Source organism: Brachyistius frenatus, unplaced genomic scaffold, assembly GCF_029030835.1.
Source record: "Brachyistius frenatus isolate BFR_SWC_R1_liver_20210118 unplaced genomic scaffold, ASM2903083v1 Contig_66, whole genome shotgun sequence".
NCBI lineage: Eukaryota > Metazoa > Chordata > Actinopteri > Embiotocidae > Brachyistius > Brachyistius frenatus.
In genome coordinates this window covers 728952-752363 of record NW_027210665.1, presented here as the reverse complement: position 1 = coordinate 752363, position 23412 = coordinate 728952, and the positions used below count along the sequence as shown (strand labels likewise).

Sequence of the window (23412 nt, the reverse complement as noted above, 5' to 3'; positions counted from 1 at the left end):
AGAAAGAAAACCTACTGCACCACACAGAGATCATTTTAGAAAAGGAAGGGGGAGGGGGGGAATGAAACAAGAAATTAGAAAAACAGTCTGCTTCTAATTACATCTCAAACTGGTGACTTAACTTTTCATTTTGGCAGGTTTCCCCACTCCGGCTCCTGCCCATGTCTGAGAGTCAAGACTAATCAAAGGCACTTGTACAGAGAGCACTGCTGGCCTCTGCAGGGATTGAGCCAGTTCAGGCCAGCCTGCTGCTCTTTCTTTCCTTCTTTTCTTTTCCCCTCTCACTCTCTCTCTTCCTGTCCTGTCAGTTTAAGGGAAGAAAGCTTGGGAAATTCCTTTAAGCTACTTTACTTCAGGTTTCTGTGGGATTTAAACATGCACACTGAGGTTTTGGTACAGTCCATGTTAGTGCCGTTGTTTCTGATCCTGCTCTCTGCCGTTGAGGACACTTTGTTACAGTCGGTGAGGTGAGTTTCCACAGAGCTTTGTGTTTTTTTTCTTGTTTATTTTCATGCAATCTCGGGAGCAAGAAGGGAGAGGGAGGTGCAGAGTTTTGCTGACAAAGACAACATTTGGAAGTACAATGTAGGACACTTTAGGGTAGCCTATGCATATAGTTTGTATTTTCTTGTGCAGTTTCTTTATGCTGGTTTACTTGGCAGCTGTCATAAAGCTGCATGCCAAGTCAGAGGGTAAAAGCCTGCTTCTCTGTTTTTTTATTATCAAACGCAATTTCTCTCTTAATTTTTTTTTGTAACCCAGCAGCTGACGTGTACGACCATAACAATGTTATGACAACTTTCATGGTTGTAAGTTTAGTGAAAAAAATAAGCTTTAGTGACATATTTGCTGCTGCCAGAGTTATGGATTTCAAAAGGTTTTGCAATAGCCATAATTAGTAGCCACAAACAAGATTAATATAAGGAGGTTAATCCAAAAACCTAATTTGTGCAAAATTTGTACTACTAGTACTGTTTTACTTCATAAAATGAGGAATGTTTAACTTAACACATGCTGCATGACTAAAAAAAAAGGTTCAACTGAGTTGGAATCAAGTGTGAAAAATCGAAGAAACAACATATAGTCAGTGGCTAGAGTTGGCTACATGAATATGGAATTTTTTTTTTTTTTTTTTTTTTTTTTACAGTGGAGTCCCAGTTGGTCTGTAAGTACTGCCATATGATTTCAACTTAACTCAGCTGCAGAGGGGGATTTTATTCCGAGCAGGTGCACCATGCCTGTGTAGCAATTATGATATGCATGACTTACTGTAAAGTGCATATTTATTGCATATACTGCGACTCCAGGTGATTACCGTGTTTTCCTCTGTTTGTCCAATGCATGTACATATAAACTCTACCTTGTTCATGTGCCAGTTATGTCATCATAAAACATAAGGTGTGGAACATTGAGCAGCAAAGGTATGCTTAGTAACCTCAGTTCTGTGGGCACAGGCGAGGAGTGTTATGAAATATACATGTCCTGCCCAGCTCACTCAACATCCACAATGTAAGAACATCTTAGATTAAGGTTGCAGGGCTCCACCTGTACTATAAGGTGACATTACATTTATTATTTTTAACCCACACCTTTCCCTCCAGACAGGCTCTAGTTCAGAGGGCAACAAAAATCCCCAGGAGCAGCAACATGTTATTTTTGCATAGAGGCTACAGTAGAAACTGCAAGTCACATGATGCACCAGAGATATGTTCCCACACAAAGCCATGACAAAAAAAAAAAAACCATCAATAATCAAGCCTGTAAAGTTTTGTTTAGAATTTTTTTCTTGAAATGTTACAAAACTAAGCCACACAACTAAAAAAAAAAATGCCTTTAAAGGTTAAAAAAAAAAAAAAAAAAAAAAAAGCATAATCGGTAAGAAAATTGCAAAACAACAATTTGGATTGGGTCCTTGCTTCTTAGATATTGAATGCCATTTCTAAGAGCACTACTGCAACACTAAACTATGTAAAGTGGGAACTGTGACTTGTTATAAATTTACATTTTGAGCATCTTCTGCTGTGTCTAAAGTGTTTGCTGCCTTTGCTTTTCTTCCCATGGTGGTTTCTCAATTAGTAATAGAGATCACTGACAACTAGTTATTTTTTTAATGCAGTTAAATAGTATACAGTAAGCTCATTTCACTGGTAGAAACCCATTAGTTTAAGTCTTATAATGGATTGTTCCCTGATCATCAGATTGTACCTCCAATTCTATCAACGTACACCATCCTGCAGGCAGACTGTGATTGTTGCTGTATCTATATATGCAGCTAAGATAACGGGCCATCTCTTTCTCACCTTAATTTTGCATCTTTTTTCACATTTGATGAAAGTAATGATTTCAGCTGCAGTGCCTGTGTCTTTCTACCGATTGAGCAATCCTTACAATTAATGCAGTGCTATTTTTATTAGAAGGGAATACATTTGCAGCGCATGATTAAGGTGAGTAATAATACATAATACTGGATTTTGATTTTGTTCTCTACAAATCCATGGAAGATGATAAAAAGATGATGATGCCCCCAAAACTATACGATCTATAGTTTTTTTTCTAGACACAATAATGACTGACTTCATTGTCCTGGATGTAAAAGAACCCCTGTTGTTCTTCGGCACGAGGTGAGTTATCACTATTTTTAGTACTTTAAATGAGAGGAGAGCTCAATTTAACCAATAGGGAGCACAAACTGCTCATTTACATGGCCAAGGTCAGTGTTACCGACAAAGCTGTTTGAATGAATATTCTCTGTGGGTTTAAATTGTTCCTTTGACAGAACCTGGGGACCTACAGGAAGGATTCACTGCTGGACTGACAGAGCCACAGGCAGACTCTTGCTCCCTGACCCTCAACAGGAAGCATTTTGAGGCGAGATACTTAATGCACAAGTCTTGCTGAAATATAATCAGCAGGTTAAAAAAACGACAACGGCTGCCCAATCCAGATCTGGTTTAGGCTACAACATCGGGGTAAAGCCTTAACCTCTATGATGGGGACTTTAATTGTCCTATTTGTCCTAAAAAAGTAGTAAAAAAGCGATAGCAAACCCAATGTTTTCGTCAGTCATACCTTGTGGAACTCAACCATTTAAGTTCAGTTGAAATGCCTTATTTATGAAAAAGAGACCGCTTCACTCCCTGCATACAGGTTGGGGAAGGAAGTGAGCTTGTGAAGCCTGAAATGCAAAGATCCCCACCATCATTGTCTTCCGTACCATGTTCTGGACTGCTTAACCTATCATGACAAAGTTGAATGTTGCTGAGGCTGAATCGAGGGAGGCAACGCACAGAAGAAACAACGCTGACAGCGGCAGAGCAGCTGTAGTATTGCTGAGGAAGGCTGGAGCAGGAATGTTAAAGTAAAATAGTCAAAGGTCATGCTTGACTGCAGGAAGTCATCTGAATGTCACGTTGTCATGGTAAAAGACTGAGGCTCATTCTGATTACCAGATCCATTTGAAATTCAGTGCGCTGCTTTGCAGAGGAGTGTGGTCAAGCTTAAATAGGCCATTACAGCTTGAAGCCTGGGCGAAAAAAGGAACTTGTATAACCTCCTCATAACACACGGAACACACACATCCTGTATTTAATTTTAATGGGATTGTCAGGAACACTTGAGCTGCCGATTGTTTGAAATGTGTCTGCTTTTCCCAAACTGGACTGCTGGCCAATATCAAGAGAGGGCAGGACTAGATGAAGAATGTCAGACGGCATCCAAATGAAACAAATCTCAGAGAGACCCTATGGAGCAAAACTGAAGAGCTGCAACAGCTGCTACAGTGTGCTCCATGAATTTGTCCCTGTGCTCTTTGATTTGTTTGAATTATTTAACTTTGTTTTTCCAAAGCATTTGTTTTTCTTTGATATAGACACAAACAGACTGATGGTGCTCTGAGGAGTTTCATTCCCACTTTTTTTTTTTTTTTTTACTTTAGAGTTTCATTCTTCCATGAAGTGAAATACCCAAAAATTGTGAAAGTGAAAGGAAGTTGAAAGTTACTTTTATGTGTCACCAAATTTGTATGTGAATGACAGTTGACAGAGAATTAGAGAGCGAGGCAATGAAACTGCATGGGCTCATCTTTGAGCCAAAAACTATGAAACTATAAATGCTCACAGGGGGAAGAAATTAATGTGTTTGCTGAGTCTGTTCATTCCTGCTATAATAACAAACACACAGAGTTCTGACTACAGGCCTTTTAAATAGGCCCTTTGTGACGTTTGAAGGTAGCTGTTGCTGCCATATCGGAGCGAAGGAATTTACGCTCGGATGTGGCATTTTCTATTTCTATTTCAAACAGACACGGGTGGCAGCACACTATACCTTTGACCTCAGAAGTTTCCGAAGCTGCAGAACAACTGACCTTCTCTCTTCTTCCCAGCCAGGTGGGTGGTGTGTGCAAGCTGTCCGCGGAGTCGTCCCTGCGCCGCTGCCGGACGCCTGATGGCAAGATCTGCAGTGGGAGGGGCAGGTGTGACTGCGGCATCTGCATCTGCGAGGCCACGGATCCCGGGAAGTTCTACGGGCCCCGCTGCAACTGCCACGACTGGGTCTGTACCACATATAATGGGAAACTTTGCAATGGTGAGTACAGTGGTAACAAAGTGATGGTTTGGTATTACAGTGAAAAGTTTGAAATGTTACATCACCGCTGGCTATTCTTTAATCCGTACTGTCGTAAAAAATATTTGACATTTGACGTGACTCTGTAGTGCAGGTACAGGACTCCACATCTTTTACTACTTGGATACGGTTGTTAGTGATGGGTCAGTAAGTGAGACAGCAGATATCTTCACTGTGGGTTTACATCAGAGGAGTTTGGCAAATGGACTCTCCAGCTGATGTTGGGTGTGTGTTTCAGCCAGGTGCTGGAGCAATAGTAACATAACTGTGTCATTCAAAATCCTACTGCATTAGTTTAAACCTTAACAGGCTCCAATATCCCATCCATTTGATATAATTTTAAATCAAGAAATAGGTATTTTAGACTCAGAGTGGTTTGAGACTATTTTGGTTACCCTGTGTCTTTCTTTATTGGCAACTCAGAGGGGTGTAGCAGTATTGTGTCTTTGAGAGCCAACATTGCCTTGGCAGCACTTCAAAGGGTTTCACTGGTAACAGGCAGCTGGTTAGTTCATTAATGTTACCGAGGCATTAGCTTTCATTGGTACGCACGGCTTTGAACTCACCGTATTGGCTGACATTTGACAAGTTCTCGTAGAGAACACTTCAGGGTGCATCCACACTCAAAAACGAGTTGAATCATGGTTGATCAGGAACTCAACTTTACTTCACAAAGCCTATTAAGCAGCTTTGACATCATCAGAAAAGCTGTTACATCACTAAATAGAAAAGGGATATTGATTTTACACTCAGTTGCCAATTTATTAGCCAGACTTAGCTAAAACTAATGCAATCTAATACAACAGTCCTGCAATATATCTGACCTTCATCTAGGTTACAATGAGCCATTTTTCTTAAAACTAGTTAAGGCAGATTTGGTCGTATTTAAAGGCAGTAGTTTATGGAGCTCTTTTGTTAAATCTGACACAATCAATATTTATATTATTAACAATGAATAAAAGTGGTTGCATGTAACGTGAATAAGATTGCTCCTATTGATTGCTTTTCGAGCATCTTTTATCTCATGTTTTGTTTTGGTTCATTTTGGATTCATTTATTTATTTACTTCTCACTGCGCTCATCAGTGTCGTTTTCAGATGCAAGTAGCTGTTTTCAGCATAAAAAGCTCTAAAAACCTGCTGTACACTGCAGCCAGATGGCACAGACAAAGTTTGCAATGACCTGATAAACCTAAGAGAGCATTCAGAGACAGATATTTCCATCAGGAGTAGTTGGAGAGCAGAACAGATCTAAAAAGGGAGTTAATGTTGGACGAAAAACATGACTCCAAGTGAGTGTTACTCTTGCTCCATTTCTGCTTGATGTCAACTTAATAATACTTCATTGCTATGTTTAAAGTTTATTCTGGTACCCCTAAAGTGTTCAAAAATGTTTTAATAGAGGCTCAAAACACTTGATTTGGACAAAACAATGTTTAGGTGTTGATTTGATTCCCACAAGGGTAGGATGTATTGCAGAGTTATTGTATTAGCTGGATTAGTTTTATCGAAATGTACCTAATGTTCTGGTAAATGAGGCAGAGCAGTAACTTCTCTAAAAGAGGTCTGCTTGCAACCTGTTACCTTGAAAGTTGTCAGAGAGGCTCGCTTCTGTATGTTGAACAAATATTTCTCATCTTTTTGTTTGTTCAGTGTCCTCTGTAGTCACCGGGCTATGAGTGTCAACGTTTAATGGAGATATGTGTGCATGCAGAACAGGTCTAATGGAGATATGTGTGCATGCAGAACAGGTCTAATGGAGATATGTGTGTGTGTGTGTGTGTGTGTGTGTGTGTGTGTGTGTGTGTGTGTGTGTGTGTGTGTGTGTGTGTGTGTGTGTGTGTGTGTGTGTGTGTGTGTGTGTGTGTGTGTGTGTGTGTGTGTGTGTGTGTGTGTGTGTGTGTGTGTGTGTGTGCGCGCGCGTGTGTGTGCATGCACGTGAGGGGACGAGTGATTTATTTGGGTAGACAAGTTGGCTGCTGTGAGGAACTCATTATGGTTCAGCAGTCTGGAGCGAGGCCCTGGTTCAGCCTGATAATGGGGTTTCACTCACTGGTACACAGACTGCCAATAGAACCTAGATGCATCAGAAGAGGGATGGGGTTTCACACACACACACACACACACACACACACACACACACACACACACACACACACACACACACACACACACACACACACACACACACACACACACACACACACACACACACACACACACACACACACACACACACACAAAAAGGATCAGGTTCATTCTCAAAGTGTAACACTCAACTACACATACAAATGTGTACAATCATAATGCACAATGCCACATGTTCATACAATCATATGCCCATGTGGCTATAGGGCCTTGCAATTACATTCAAAGCGTGTTAAAAAGAAGATCCCTCTATACACATACACCCACCCATCCACCCACCCACCCACACACACACACACACACACACACACACACACACACACACACACACACACACACACACACACACACACACACACACACACACACACACACACACACACACACACACACACACACACAAACACCCAATGCCTATGCAGCATGCATGGTCTGCTTCCTGAGATGGGCAGCCAATTCCTCTCCCTGCGGCTCCCTTATCGCTGCCTCTCACAACTGCCCACTGATAAGATCCAATAGATTTTTCTCCTTAGGGATAAAGTGTGTGCTTTTCTTTTCCAAAAACATTAGCTTTCCTGGCATTGAGATGTTATTTTTACCTTGCATTTGATTTAACACAGGCTAATTAAAAACCCTCTTAATGAGAGCAACAATTCAAAGTGGGTGTTTTTTCTTTTTTTGGGGGGGGGGTATGATAGCACATTCAAGAAGTTGATATAATTTTAAGTTGTTGTTTTTTGTGTAGGGATACGTAGTACACAAAAGAGGTTTGAAGTGAGTTCTCAATTCTTTTTGGAAGGAGTTTCCATTGTCTTTGGTGCACAGATGGGTTTCTGTGCAACGTCATCACAGAACTACACCAAAATTAGCAAACTGCTGCAAAGTAGCGCCTTGAATTGACAGAAAAAAAACACTCCGGGTTTTATCATGTCGCTGTTTTTTTTATACTATGGCCAATATTATGGTACACTATTCAATTTCTCAATTCAGTTTTATTTATATAGCTCCAAATCACAATATAAGTCATCGCAGGGCTTTTGGGACAGTAAGGTTCTTAAAATAATATAAAGAGGTACCCAGATTTACAATTCCTGCAACAGTTGGAAGGAAAACTCCCTCGTAACAAGGAAGAAATGAGACAAAAGCAGTCTACGGGGTGGCCGGCTATCTGCCTCAACCGACTGGAGTGAGAGGAGAGCTGGGAGAGAAATGAACAACATAGAGGGACAACAAACAATGCACACTGGCAAGTGTGGTGGGGCCAGTAACCGCACATCACAATCATGCAACTCCAAAGCCAGAGAGTCAGAAAAAGCACGACTTGATCTGGGGAAGAACTAATACCCATTACCATGATATGTTCCTTGATAAAACTGCAAATATCTTATATTCTATCAAAATAGAAGTTATTTTTAACCGACATAACATGACATATCTAGCAGTAACACCACTGGAGCAATGATGTTATTTAATACACGAGGCACTGAAACTGTCATGTGTTTTTTTCCTCCCACACACATCCCATTTTATAGCAGAGCAACAGGATGATGACATGGTGAACATCTGTTCACCAACTGTGCAAAAACCTCCTGTCATTTCACTCCTCTATTTGTTTTTGACTTATATGCTTCTGCTGTGTAAAATAATCTACAGCACATGATAAACACAATGTCTGACAAGTGTTCCAGCAGAACAGTTAACACTGTTTTGACTGCTTGAAGGAATATTCAAATAAAGTTTATGTGGAAACTTTCCTATTATCTGAGATGAAGGTCAACGTGGCAAAGTTTCCATACTCTTTCTCACACGCCTCTCCCTTTTTCCCCTTCATAGAAGAGCCAGATGAAAACTCTTTCCGTCTCACTCTCCACGTCTGTGCCGAACGGAGCAGTGCATTCTTTTGGATATATGGTTTGAACATAAAACTATTTCAACATTTTTAGTAACTACAATGTTTTGAACTAAATCCGCTTGCACCATACTTTGGCTAAATATCTTAGCTAGTGCAAGCTATAGTGCTCTCCAATCAAGAGCAATTAAATGCAATTGTACCATCACCGGCTAACATAACTTTCAAGTGTGTGTGTGTGTGTGTGTGTGTGTGCGTATATATATATATACACATGAATAGTTTGTGTGGTTTAATCTCTATAGACGGATAACTTCATTTAAAAGCAGAATCTGTTGGCAACGATGTGGGTATGGGAAACACTTGAGGTTCTGTTTGTAGTCCATTTATAGTCCAAGAAGTACCAACCAATCAGGTTTGAGCAGGCTTTGGTTGCATGCAGGTAAACAATTGGTGTGGAAAGCAAAAGAGGCGGATCAAAGACTTGATGCAGCAACACTACCAGTACATAAAATGTTTGATCCAACAGGGGTCAAAAGTTCTCACCACATCTTGACGAACAACTACCATCTCCGCTGCCACTGAAGTGGATTGAGGGAGAAAGTCGAGTATATCTGCAATCCAGAACAATCTGTAACTGTGTGATTCTTGCAGACTTTATCGTACGCGTGGCCTTCTCACCCCATCTCAAAGGAGCAGTTGCAATAGAGAGGTGCAAGCATAAGAGCAAAAAGTTTCCCCCGATGGATGGCTGTTTCGGGGTTCTGTCAGAACACATTTTAACCTCTCTACCTCTGCCTCTATCGCTCAGGCTCTGGGCTTTCAGAGCCTCCGTTCTTTCCCTGGCGCTGCCCCGAGCCTCTGCGCCCTCTGTGAGAGCCACCCAAGGGGGTTTTATGACGGCAGCACATGTGAAGTCAGTTTGGCCACTGCTGTTCCACAATAAACTCCTCCAGATTCACTTTCTGTCAGTATTGCATAAGTTTATGATGTTGCTTCCAATATGGACACATTATAGACAGATGATATAAACTAATCATGGGAGAACAACTAATTATTGGATGTCTGTCCAAAGTCACCAATAGGTTTAGTGCATAATTTCTGTTGATCTCCCAGAGAAAGAGAAAAAAAACAGCAAATAGCGAGCCGCAGTGCAATGCAGTCCTTGAGCTGTTACAGCCCATTAAATTGTTCATCGCTCTATCTTTTTTTTTCAAATACATATTTTGATGTGCTCTCATTTAGATATTCTGAGCTTTACCGGGCAGTGTGCCCATGTGGTGAGTCACCTAATGATTCCAGCGTGGGCTGCAAGGAGAAAGAGCCACTTAAGTCCGTCCAAGTCTACTGGTAAAAGGCAATTTTGATTGGGACCCATTATGACTCCCAAGACTTCTTGCTGTAGGAACAAGTGCTTTTGCGTTACAGTGATCCTGCCCACAATGGGCTCCAAAATGTCTTTAGAGGTATTCCAAAGGTATTATAAAGTCACCAGTGCTGCCAATGAATGTTGAGGTGGGGTGTTGTAAAAACTGGAAGGATGAAAGCAGGAGTTCCTTGTTCTGTGGACAGCACACACACAGAGAATGAGTTATTACCTGAAACAGGTGTCTCATACATCTTTTCCTCAGAACACAAGCTGACGTGCTGTCGTTTCATGCTCCACAACCTGCAGGGAGATGGAGGCAAGCCGGAATAATTACTCGCTGAAATGAGTATCATGTTATGGGGAACTCAATCTAAATAAACAAAGGAAGTAGGGAAATGCTATTTGGAGAGGAAACATCAAGTGCAAGTAATAAATTAGCACAGAGACAGTCTCAGGGAGTTTTTAGATTTGAAATATGTAATGTATGCCTTGCATTACAGTTTTGTAATTTAAACTGCATGAGAATTTAAAATAGCTTTCTCAAATGTAAGCGAATTGTAATTGTAATTTTATATTGGAACACTTCAAGTACATTTAACTACAAACTGAAACTATTATGTTCTATACAAACCAATTTCCCTCTCGTTATTGTAGTTTATTATCTATCTAACAGACTGAAGCTGAAATTAGCTTCCTACATGAGTCACCATCCTCTCCTCATCAACAGTTAATAATGGTAACGCTGTATCACCTGTTATTATTGCCATTGATGCTGGCACAGACACACCCCTTCTCTCCAACCCCCATTGGATGTATCTGGGCCCTGGTCGGGACCTGATTGGCTGGGAGCCTGTGTCTGTCGGTGGAGCGTAGGAAGGACCCTGATACCCTCACACCACAGAGAATTACTGCTCAGGAAGCCCCAGAAAAGATAAACTGTCGACAGACAGGAACCTTCCCACCCACATAAATTCTGGCCGAGCAGACAAAGAGGGCCGTTTTATGTGTCAGAGTGATTGTCAAGTGGAGATTAATGGGGGCTAGTGGGTGGCAGTGACTTTGTAATATTCTACAGAATTAAGTTTGGGGGTGTTAAATCTAATTCTGTTTTACAATGGTCAACAAGCTTAAAGGATAAATCCAAGCAGACAATTATAATATTATTGTAGATTATGTCCATGAGTCTATGTTAAGTTTGTGCTAAAAAAAAAAAATTAAATAATAATCACAAAGAAATAACAGAGCAAAAATTGTACAGTCTACAGTAGATGTTTTTGGTGCAAGTGATCCAAGAATGACTAATCTCTGGACTGTTGGTACTAAGTTTGACAGTCTCAGTACTCAAGAGAGGTTCAGTAAGTCTGAAGGAAATTTCTAATGCAGACCTTAAGTAAGAGAACAGTCTACCCAGAGTTTTACGGATTCTTTCTAACTAATATACAGCGAAATTATGACAAAAATAGCATCTAAAACTTGATTTGCAGAAGTGTCATTATTTTTTAAAACAGATGAATGTCCCACTGTCATAATATGATTAATACATTTAATTGCATTGTCTGGTAAGAAGGCAAAGATACAGTCTTCTCTTTGTCTTTAATAGCGTGGCTCCGCCCACCTAATGCCCACAACTTCTGTTTTTGCGGTGATTTCAGTCTGGAAACCCTGTTCGCATTAAAACTCGCTCACCCACTCTGACCAATCAGCAATTAGTGGGAGTGGCTAAATGCGATGACGTAGAAGTTGTGTATTTGTTTCGAAATATAGTTGCAACAATGGCAATGGTGGTAGAGCTAGATGAACCAATAAAACCAGTTGTAGCAATTCTGGCAAATATTGAGGAATTGGAAATTTACAAAAAAAAGAGGACGTCTCCTACGGTTATTTATCGACATGGTGTTAAACTCTGCTAACATTGAGGGAGAGTCTCTGTTACAGCTCGGCGAGTTTCAGGGTACGACATACAGTACTTCACATGGTGGTCAATGCTGATTGGTTATAACGAAGTGACAACAACAACAACTAACAACCAACCTACTGGCAGCTCCAATAGTTTCACAAAATAAGCCTAGATCTACGCCCATCAGGATGCAACGACTTGGAAGAATCTTCAACGGAGCACAGCCAGATGCTATATATTAACAACGTGAATTTGGTAATAAAGATCTTTCATTTAAATGGTTCAAATTTAAACACTTATAAAAAACACTGAGATCTTCCTCAAAATTGTATTGTCTCTGCAGTGCAACTGTCTTTAAAGTGCACTTTCCATATTCTTCTTTTCCTTGAACCTGTCGCCATGGGTCCCCTGAGACGTATCGATAATGAGGAGAGACAGGAGACTTGCATGTTGTTAATGACTGATGGATAGCCCTTGAAAAGGACACCACATTTACATGATGCACGAGTCAGGAAAATGATTGACTGTGACATACAAGGCCCCTCGCTGCTAAATGCAATGAGAGCAACATTTATAATAACTTGTCAACAGTCTTCATTTGCATCATACGGCTCGTCCTGTTTTTCATATTCCTCTCTATGGCCATCAGAATGATAAGAAATAAGGACACCAAACTGCCTGTGTGGGTCCTTTGAACACTGAACAAGGTAATGTTGTCACTGAGTGATTGATGTGGGACGCTCGTATACCCTGAAATATTGTAACAAGAAGGTTTTTACTGCAAATAAAACTTGCCCCCGTGCTCACTATATGTACATTTATACTTCTCAAGGCACATATTTCATATTTCGCAATCATTAAAACAGTCACCCGCGAATAAAATAAGTCTTTTACAATGATTTGATTTCAAAGGGGAAATGATTCTATAACCCCAATTCGAGCTGCTGAAGATGTCCTTTTATTTATGGGGTGTTGTGAAGCACTACAACAGGTGTGCTTTTCAGGACTTGTAAACAGCATGCGGTGTGTTGTGCTTCCCTTTAGACCGTGGCTACTGTGACTGTGGGATGTGTGAGTGTGATGAAGGCTGGTTTGGAGATGCCTGCCAGTTCCAGGAGGAGTGTAACCTACCCAGCAAGAAGAGCAAAGAGCTGTGCAAAAACCAACAGGGGGTGGTCTGCTCTAACAGAGGTACTGCGAACGCATACACACACACACACAAGCACACACACATGTACACGCAATGCGTCAACTGTATACGATTGCGAGAAAATCAATAAAAACCTGCATCAAACAACCACTACTGCATCTTCATATGCAGGCAGAAAAAATACACACAATAATTACATAAAACTGCTTTTTTTTTTTCAATTCTGTTTGTCACTTTCTAATAATGCCTTCTCTAACTAACAGCTTATTCGTTCTTACATGCTTTGTGGACCGGTAAGCCATAATTAAATATGTGTTCTTGACTAACGGGTTATGAAATCTGCTGATATAACCACACTTTTTTATATATATATATATATATATAAATATATATCGTCTCATTTGCCAATAAGCCTGCTGTTAATAAGTTAGTATCAGTTTGTCTTTTTTTAATGACCAAAACATAAAAAATATTAATATTATGCAATGTTCTTGTAATGTTTTCATATTGTTGTAATATTACAAGAACATTGCATAATATTCAGAGAATGTTTTTAGAACAAAACATTTCTAGCTGGATAGTTTTATTATGGTTAATATTTTTTTAATAATAACATTCAGGGGGGATGTTATTATTTTAAAGTAGGATGAAATACTTCAAAAACATCATACAAATGTTTTGTGGCAACATTCTTGCCACTAAAGATGTTTTTAAATGTTATGGCCTAAGTTCTGACAATGTTATAAAAACATTCCAAGAAACTTCAAACAAAATATTTTGAGACCATTTTTACCTTTTAAAAACATTCTGGAAACAACAACAACAAACAAATTGCTCCTTAAAGCATTACAAGAACGTTGCATCATTTCTAGCTGGGTGTCAGAAACAACTTACGCACCCCTTTGTCTTTTCCAGGCAGATTACTTTGCTCTCATGCACACTCTATCAATATAAACAATCTATTTTTCACTAACACAGGTGCATTAACAAATTCATGCACGAAAGAGCACCATTGGGAAGACTGACTTCTTGATGCAACAATACTCCAAGTATTGATCATTTAATTTAGCCTTAAATCTCACAAGCCACAGTGTATCGGATTCACACAGTCCCACTTTGTGTGTTTATCTCCGTGGACACATGATTAAGTATTGGCACACTGACAATGCTAATGTTGTTTTCCACACACTGACAGCCCCTCACCCACCTGGGCTTAACCTCGCCACTGGCCTTTCGCGCCTCGAGCTACGTGAAGGATAAGCATGATTTTATGTGTCTGTGCATGTGTGTGTGCGTATGTGTGTGAAAGCATGCACTGTACAGTGTGTGGCCCGTTCGAATGTGAAGAAAATGCAAATGTATTCACAGTATGTGGCTGTCTGGCCTTCTGCTTCTATAGCACTGAATTGAAAATGCCCCAGCAGACACACAACAACACACCAGTCTAGACCGGTTGGCACTCCAAGCAGGAACAGTGCTTCCAATGCACAGCTGCAAACCAGCTGGCTTCCAAGTCTTCTGGTGCAAATGTACAAGCTTCCTTCCATCAATAAGCAATTACTGTAAACTGACACACAGAAACTTGACCTTTTCCAACGAATACGCTTCAGCTGTGTCTAAAGCTGGTATATTTCGTAGGAACCTGCCACTGTGGTAGCTGCATGTGTGACAACAAGGACGGCAAGGGCTTGGTGACGGGGCGCTTCTGTGAGTGTGACGACAGCGAGTGTCTGGACGAGGACACTGGGGAGGTTTGTGGAGGTACGTCCCTCAGCTGTTGAATAAGCCCCCTCACTCTCCTTTCACAACGGAACATTACCTTGGTTTAACAAATAGTCATTCAAGGACCATCCATCCTTGTTATTCTATATTAGCAGCTGTCACACCAACTGGAGTAGGTCTCGGTATGAATAAGTATATTAAAGGAATGCTGCCACCATTCATCTATTCGCTGTTATGAGGTTTCCCCAGACATGTCGATTTGCTGTATGCTCGAGGGCTTCTCACGTCTGATCCTGTCCGAGTCATTGGGTGCTGGAACACACGATAATTCTCGCCTCCCGCAACAACTGCGGGTCGATACTGATGAAGCATTTGTTGCGTTGTTGTATGAAGGTCGATCAAAAAGTTCAGAGGCTGCTCCTGTTGCACACAAATGGGGCCCAACATCGTGACATGCACCGGTGGGGCACCATTCAAAGTCTCTTGACCCACATCAGCACCTGAGAAACACACGGTTTTGTGAACAGCGGTCCGGGTGTGTCTACGATTTCTTTGGAGACATGAGCAGACACAAATTTTGCATCAAACTGCGGACATCAACAACAGACACCCTTGAAATGCTTCAGAAAAGCCAACGGCAATGATGCAATGATCCTGGAGAGGTTTTGAGTGAACGTCCGTGTTTCCGAGTGCTCCCCCTGCTCCGTGCACATCACGGCGTGCGTAACAGGGGCAGTCTCTGAACTTACACTGAATAGAAACTCTTATCTCATCCATCAGCACAGATCCTGCCCATTAAGTCCAATTCAACTTGAAAGCAACAGTTTTTGAATCGCAACCAAAGAGACCTGAATTGCAATAAAACGTTTTTGTGACGCAATAAACAGGCTTCATAAGCTAAATTCACAAGTCTGTGACCAAAAAAAAAAAAAAAAAAACCTGTATTGGGGATTATTTGTTTGTATTCCAGGTAATTTTATTCTCAGTTCATATGTTTTCACTTATAAATTTAATTCTAAGTGTGAGAAATTTGCTGTGAAAACTGTCTTTTATGCTTAAAAACACAAAACAAATTTTCTGAGGTTGAAGCCTTTTTGGGCAATTTGACAACTCAATATACGTAAAATAGGGATAAACATCTGGATTTCACTAACACGTGGTACTGTGAAATGTACCTTGAGTTATAATTTCTACTGCATATGATGGTCTTATACTCATCTCTGTTCCCTTAAAACATTCATAATGTCAATACAAACAAATGATAAAGTGTGCCAATCAAGCTTATAAGTATGTGACATGGAGCTTTTATTAAAGAAAATATAATTTCAATTAAAAAAATAAAAAAATAATAAAAAATAAAAAGTAAGGTTTGGGTAACCAAAGACGAAACATTGCCACTATTTGTAGTAAGTTGAGATCTTAAACCCTGGCGGTTGAAATAAGGGAGAATTTGTGAAATCTGTATTGTCAATCTCCTACACTGCTACAGGAGAACTCATCCGTTGTTGCATGTGTGTGTTCTGATCTCCTTCCAGGCCATGGCCAGTGTTACTGTGGAAACTGTTACTGTGCTGCTGGTTGGCATGGAGACAAATGTGAGTTCCAATGTGACATCAGCCCATGGGAAAGCAAGCGGAGATGCTCATCTCCAGATGGCAAAATCTGCAGCAACAGAGGTCTGTTTACCCGCTTCAAAGTCACTTTACACTACCGAGTAGTCTGGGATCCCATTTTCAAATTCTCATTTTTAATTAAATGATCACAAGAAATTTCAAATGGTCTATTGTCACTATATTACCATGACATCCACAACTATACAATACATAGAAAATATATATATTAAAAAAAAAAAAAAAATTCCCAGCAGTTTTTAAGGGGATATTTATTATCAGTGTTTACAAAGCCATATAACACTGGAATGATGAGAATGGCCCAGAAATGATGTTGTCAGCTCATCTTTAAGTCCATTACAATCCAATGCATCATAATATTCAGTAGAATTATGTTGCTAAGCTACAGGAAACAAACAATCTAAATGAGGTCAAGTTCATTTCCTGTCTATTTGCTAGGATTATGAGGAGGAGGAGGAGGGAAATACACTGGCATGGAAATAGTGAAGCAGTGTTTTCTGATGTATCTCTGCTTTGGTTGTTCTTTTTGTTTTTGCTAAACAATGTCCAACAATGTCCAACAATGAAGATCTGTTATCTTGTCTGCTGTTGTTTCCTGGTTTTATGTTACTTTTTTTTTTTTTTTTAATAATTACAAAATGTAGTCTTCCTCTTATGATGCTAATCCAATCAATTCAAACAACAGCTAATAAACGTTTAATCATTTAGAATATTTGAATTTTAATCATGCTATACAGGACTGAACAAAAGGGACATTCCCAAAAGAAAGAATTGTCTGTTAGCTATGGACATAGTCAAAGGGGTCAGCTATCACAGAAAAAGTATACATTTATTTTAATGTACGATTGACAAGATATATGTGTTTTTTTTGGTGTGAAATATTATTAAGAATGTGGAGCAGAGTGATTAAGATTGTTATACAAGTCAACATGTATAACAAGAGATCCCCAGGTCGATGTGTCTTCTCTCATTTGAATATTTTGGATGAAAAATAGTCACCTTTACCATCCACCTTTGAAACTGAGAATGAAGACAGACATGGAGACAAAGGGAAAAAAAGACAATAGAGAAATATGTGTAGAGAGAGAGAGAACAGAGAACACAGTGCTTTAAAAAACAAAACAAAAAAAAAACATGTAAATTCTCGTGAAAGTCATCGCAGCTTGGCGAACGGGCAGACACATAGCTTCACTGACCTTCCTCCTGTGGGATTCCACTAAATCTCTCTCAAATTAATTACAGTGAACTGGCTGAGGGCCGGATAAGTGGTGGGGTGAAACGGAAGGCTACATGGACAGAGCCCCTTCTAAAGCTGCGATTTATGGTTAAGTGCACAACTGACACAGCATGAACAACCACAGCATGAACAAGTCTGGTCATGCTGCAGCAGACCGTTGCACAAGAGAAAGAGTTAGCAGAGAAAAGAACAAAGCAAATTACACAAATGAAAAGTAGTCAATCCAGTTCTGGAAGTAGGCCAGAATTTACTGATTTTCTGGCATTTTTACATTTTACTCTTTAGAGTATCGTGACTTTTCCTTTCGAACCGGCACTTTTTTCTCCCAAGATGCTGGTACCTTTCCTACACTCTCCACACCAGGTTATCTGGGGGATCATACTGCCTTTAAAAGAACTTCTTTACACGGGGGGGCATTACGCCTGCCAGCTTTTCCCTGTCGACAGCTAGTCCAGGTAATGTTATATTGTCCTTATAACAATGTTGGCCTGCCTCTTAAATGGCACAAAGAGAGCACAAAAGTACTAAATGCAAGCCGGAAGCAGCAAGCCAACTTTAGCGCCACTACTAGCAGAGAATACGTTAGCATCAGCAAAAACACCTGCAGCTACAACTCGTGTCAACCCTAGAACATACTGGGAACCTTATTCATTATGTATAAAAGTGTCCCCAAAATGTCTACCATTTGCTGGATTTGTGCTACTAGCAAATATTCAAACAGATAACATGCTTGTCCAACTGTTTCTTCTGCCTCTGTTCATGTGAAAATGGTTGAAGTCACCACTGCTCAGCCAAATGCTTTGACTTCCTGTGTCAGTTTCAAATTAAAAGCCTTGGTTTCAAATGAACAGCCCGTCATCGTTTCATACACGCTCCAGCCATATACTAGGTTTTGACCTACTCTTGTTGCTGATCTGATGTTGTTGATCATGGCTGTAAATATTATAAACACCATATTTTGCCCTCCAAGTTTGGTGAAATGTGCCAAGACATCCAAACCTCTTTTCAGTCTGCTTCATTCTTATGTTAAACAATTCTCAGAAGTCAGACAATTTGGTCCTGATTAGAATGGGAATTATTCACGGAACCGTTTTACTCTGCATTAATCCCGCTTTAAAGCACTGTGAAGATAATACCTGATGATTATAGGCAATGGAACAAGGACGATGGTTACATAATAGAGGGTTGATTTGATTTCATCATGCTGTATAGATGTAGAGGGGTGAAGTGTTTTGTGCGAGACTGTATAATGTCCTCCCACTTTCCTTTACTTTGCTCATGGCCTGCTCACTCTCTGAGATGAATGAGTGACTGATTTCACTGATAGTACCCAAAACATAATTCTGTTTCAATCCAGCAAACTGCCAACCTCCCCTGTCTGTTAGCTTCACCTAGTTTTCACAGCAGGGATACAAATACGCTAGCTGGCAGGAGTCTCCATGTTGTATCATCCTCATAGTGCCAGCTGCTAAAAACATGCATCTACAGTATATGATTTCTTGATCAAAACAAAGTCCCTCTGAGAGTACGCGCTTGCACGGTTTTGTGTGGAGTTGGAGGTATAAAATGTTAAAAACTGTCTCTGAGTAAAGAGAAGGCGAATGGCCTCCTAATTTTAAGAGTTTATTGAACATTTATTGAACAATAACTAAAACTGGTGTTGCAATCTGCTCTGGTGAAGCTCTGTGACATTTGTGGCAGATATTAAAGTGCATGGGTCTATTAAACCAGGACTCAAAGGGTTATGAGGTAGTGAGGGAAACCGAACTTAGGGCCAGCGCCTGACACGCACCAGCGACAGCCCACAGGCTTGCCAGCTGGCCTGTCTCCCCTGGGGTTCCCCGAGCTCTGTCACTGCTGATAAGAGAAAATGGGATTTCCGCTGGCTGCTGCTCAGCCGATGCCCTGGCTAAGATGTACAACAAAAGAGAAAGGACGGACAGACAGACAGACATAGATAAAAGGGAGAAAGAAATGAGACAGAAGAAGAAGTATTTATCCTGTTGGGTGCAGCCTTTGCTCAAGTTGTAAAATATGTCCTCCAACTCCCACCCACAGCTTCGAGATGCCAGAGACAACAATTTTGCTTTGTTTCGAATTTTCTTTTCACAGTTAAATCTTGATCTACTTAAGAGTGTACAGCTGAAATCAATAAAGAACAGTAATGAATTGATACAGTGTGAATTAACAGTGTGTGTCTTTGTGTTTTCTGTGGCTGTCAGGGACCTGTGTGTGTGGGGAGTGTAACTGTTATGATGTTGATCCCTCGGGCGACTGGGGAGATATTCACGGAGACACCTGCGAGTGTGATGAGAGGAACTGCCATGCAACATACGACCGGTACACAGATGACTTCTGCTCAGGTTAGCAAGCTTCTTCTTCTTTTTTTTTTTTTTGCATGAAAACAAAATTACATTCACATACCCGGTAGGCAGAATATTGTTAACTTTTGACCGAGATAGTCGAGGGGTTTCCCCTCGGTTCCAGTCCTTACACTTGGCCGAGCTGCAGGCTGCAGCTACATATTTGGTGCTGATTTGAATGTCACGATTAAACTTAGGGACGGCCCCTAAATGCACAACAGGCGGGTTGAAACAAACAAAGATTGCTGAGTTGTGAAAATACCAAGTCCAGGCTGGCGAACCACAAATCAGGAGCAGAAACCCAAATCCAGGCATGAGTAAGCTGACAACAATTACTTACAAAACAGATCTCTGGGAAACTGGCAAACAACCCAAGAAACAAAGACTGTAGAGAAAGACTTATTATCAAGACTTTCAACGAATCCTTGATATGACTGACTGGGAGTATCGCTGCTTTCAAATGGAACTCACGAGCTCGTGTTTACAACACAGGAAGGAAGTTGTGTGCACCGTATTCTTGGCGGTCAAGTGGTTGAGTTGTAGGGGAGTAACGTAATGCTGGAAATGCAAAGACACAGCGGGAAAAGATGAGGCCGTTGGGAAGATCAACCTTTTCCTCAGACGTAGGCTATTATCTAAGTTATGCACACTTGACATGACTAAAATTACAATATATTATCTTAACAGCCCCTGCCATTTCTGTAAACGTCAGCAAGCACATCGCAACTCATGAACTCGAGGCTTACAGAAGATTTTGAGTTTCAACTTCGGGAATATCACAAAGGGGCCGTTCACGTGGACTCTTCTTTTACACGCTGTAAATACGACCCATTTTAAATGCAGCAAGGGACTGGGGACCTCTGGTGGATGGAGGGAGCGACGCCGGGAGCAAACGAAACGTTGAGGCAGAATAATAAGCATATGTCCCAAAATGTTGTACCCGTGCTTTAATTCAGGAAAACTGGCATCTTCAGCTACTGGTACATAATATTGTTTTTGTCAGTACTAAGCTTTGTTGGTCTTCAACTTTAAGTAACTGCAGTTGTTTTCGCCTCATTAATGCTAACAACACTTTGCCATACTGTTAAGAAAAAAGAAAGAAAAAATTAATGACATATAATAGGTGCAACCATGATGCCTAACCTTCATTAAATTCATCATTTCCACATCAGAAAGTTTACCGCCAATGCTCCCTGTCCAAAGCCTGTACAAAGCCACCACTTGGTTTAACTTCTCTGTCTTCTCCAACCCTTACTCTGTCCTCTTGGCAGGTCATGGCCAGTGTAACTGTGGCAGGTGTGACTGCAAGGAAGGATGGGCGGGGAAGAAGTGTGAGCATCCTCTGTCCTGCTCCCTGTCTTTGGACAGCAGTCTGAAGAAGTGCAGAGGGACGTCCAATTTGCCCTGTTTCGGACGAGGTACCTGGTCTTGCTGTTGCCATGGTTACTGCAGCAGATCTATACTCTGTTCTCACCTCTCGGTGTAAAATAGGCCATTTCCAGCTTTACACGTCTCTTTATTGAGCCTTCAGAGGGATTTAAAGATATCAGCATGCCCATCAATCAAATCCACGAGCTTAACAGCAATCACTCATCTTAAGTGTCATACGTATCATCATTATACATTCATGTGTGTTTTGTTCTACATCGATTTGATGTGTTTTTGTTTTTTTTGTATGGTTTGTGCACTTGTGCTAATACATATGCATATGTGCGCAGGCTTTTGTGGAAGTTGTGAGACAGCTTGAGGGACAGTTTTGGCTAGAAACAATGTAATCCATGGCTGGAACAACTCTCAGTAGAACAGGCGGCGGATCGATGTGTCTAGATTTATTACAGTACCACTATATGCTTCATTAGTGGCCCTTTTGGACAGAGGAAGCTTGTTTCCTTGGAATCTCCAAATGTTAGGCTTAATGCTAATATTGGACACAGAGACGGTGCCAACACTCGTGGTTACAAAACAAAGGTCCAGGTTGTGCTTGTCTCAGTCGTGCACCCTTGAGCCTGCTGATGGATGGCAGTAAGGTGAAAGTGGGGGAATTCAGTAGGTGTAGAAAACCAACTATAGAGGCTACGAAGTTCTGTATCGTTATTAACATTTTTATCCTGAAAACACGGTTCTAAATCTTATCTTAAGCTATTTAAATATTCATGACTATGAGCCACAATAAAGTTCAGGGAAACAAACTTATTTATGTAATATTTATCAAGAGGGAAGGACTTAAAAACTCAATATATCTGCTTCATCAGGATTGTGTGGATGACAGTGCTGGCAATAGTACGATCAGATTTCAACTCAGACTGGTGCACGGAAGTATGTGATAATTCCCACTTCTAACTAGTGAGCAGAGCTCAGACAAAACAGTGCACATATCTCTCAATTGAAATAACCAGCATTATCTTTGGCAGAAATGTGTTCATATAGGAATATCATTTATAGTATGAAGTTAATATGGTCTCGGATTTAAACAGGAATGTCGAACAAGAAAACAAAATCTTTAGCACCACAAAAAAACAAAAACATAATTTCCCCACAATAGCATTGTAGATTTGAGGGACTGTGCAGATGTAAAACCTGCAGCAGGACCATTAACAGCCCAACTGTTACGTCATTAATCGATCAAAGCATTAATTAACACTAAACTACAACAAATCTACAAAACCCAAAGCTTCTAAGTCAACAAAGTCATCAAAAATGAGCTCTTTCAAAGCTGCAGTGATTAATCTTTACAGGCAGTGACCTCAAATGCCTGTGGCCACTTCTACACTATACTGTTCTGAACTGAAATAGCCTACCATAAAACTAATTGGGTGATGTAAAAATCACATTTTGAGTCAAGTAATCAAAAAAGTAATGTGCTTTGTAGTCAGGCTTCAGCAGGAGATCGGAAATTGGAAATTAAAAGCAAATTAATGAAAAATCGTAGAAGGGACAGCAAGCTGCCGCTGTTTGTGGTCTTTGGAGGACAAAAGACTGCACAGCTCCAGCTAAAAACAAATCACAGAGTTATTGGCACAAAACAGAGATGCTTTCTTCTAAACCTGGGCAAATCTTAGCATTTTACTTGCTCTTAAAATTGACTGACTTATTCTTCGTCACTTTACATAAGGAGCACAAAAAGAGTAACTAATACTTAAGTAATGAATAATGAATGAGTTACTACTGCTCTAAGGCTGCATCAGAGGTAACCCACTGATCACGGAGGAAAATTTGCAACGATTTATCAAATTAGTATCCCCCAGTATCTTCTCTGATAACTAATCATTATCTACTACACAGTCCTGGACCTAGAGTGATCAAGGAGCAACCCATTAAGGATTTATTATCAAATCATTCCTCATCCATTCATCAGTAGCTGCTCATATCTTTGTGCAGCGTATTGTTAAATGTTCGAGATGTTCATCCTGTATGTGTGTGTGGA

At 40.5% G+C, this 23412-nt stretch overlaps 1 protein-coding gene across 1 annotated transcript in view; it reads left to right on the top strand.

Annotated features, from left to right (window-relative positions):
• The first annotated feature begins 205 nt into the window (after positions 1 to 205).
• Positions 206 to 23412, top strand: part of itgbl1 (integrin, beta-like 1) — a 42673-nt gene continuing 19466 nt past the window's right edge. The window contains exons 1-7 of the mRNA XM_069706963.1: positions 206 to 467; positions 4382 to 4584; positions 12930 to 13076; positions 14674 to 14796; positions 16293 to 16433; positions 19848 to 19988; positions 21260 to 21406. Coding sequence (XP_069563064.1) covers positions 376 to 467; positions 4382 to 4584; positions 12930 to 13076; positions 14674 to 14796; positions 16293 to 16433; positions 19848 to 19988; positions 21260 to 21406 — 994 coding nt within the window. The 5' untranslated portion in view covers positions 206 to 375. The remainder of the gene's footprint in view (positions 468 to 4381; positions 4585 to 12929; positions 13077 to 14673; positions 14797 to 16292; positions 16434 to 19847; positions 19989 to 21259; positions 21407 to 23412) is intronic.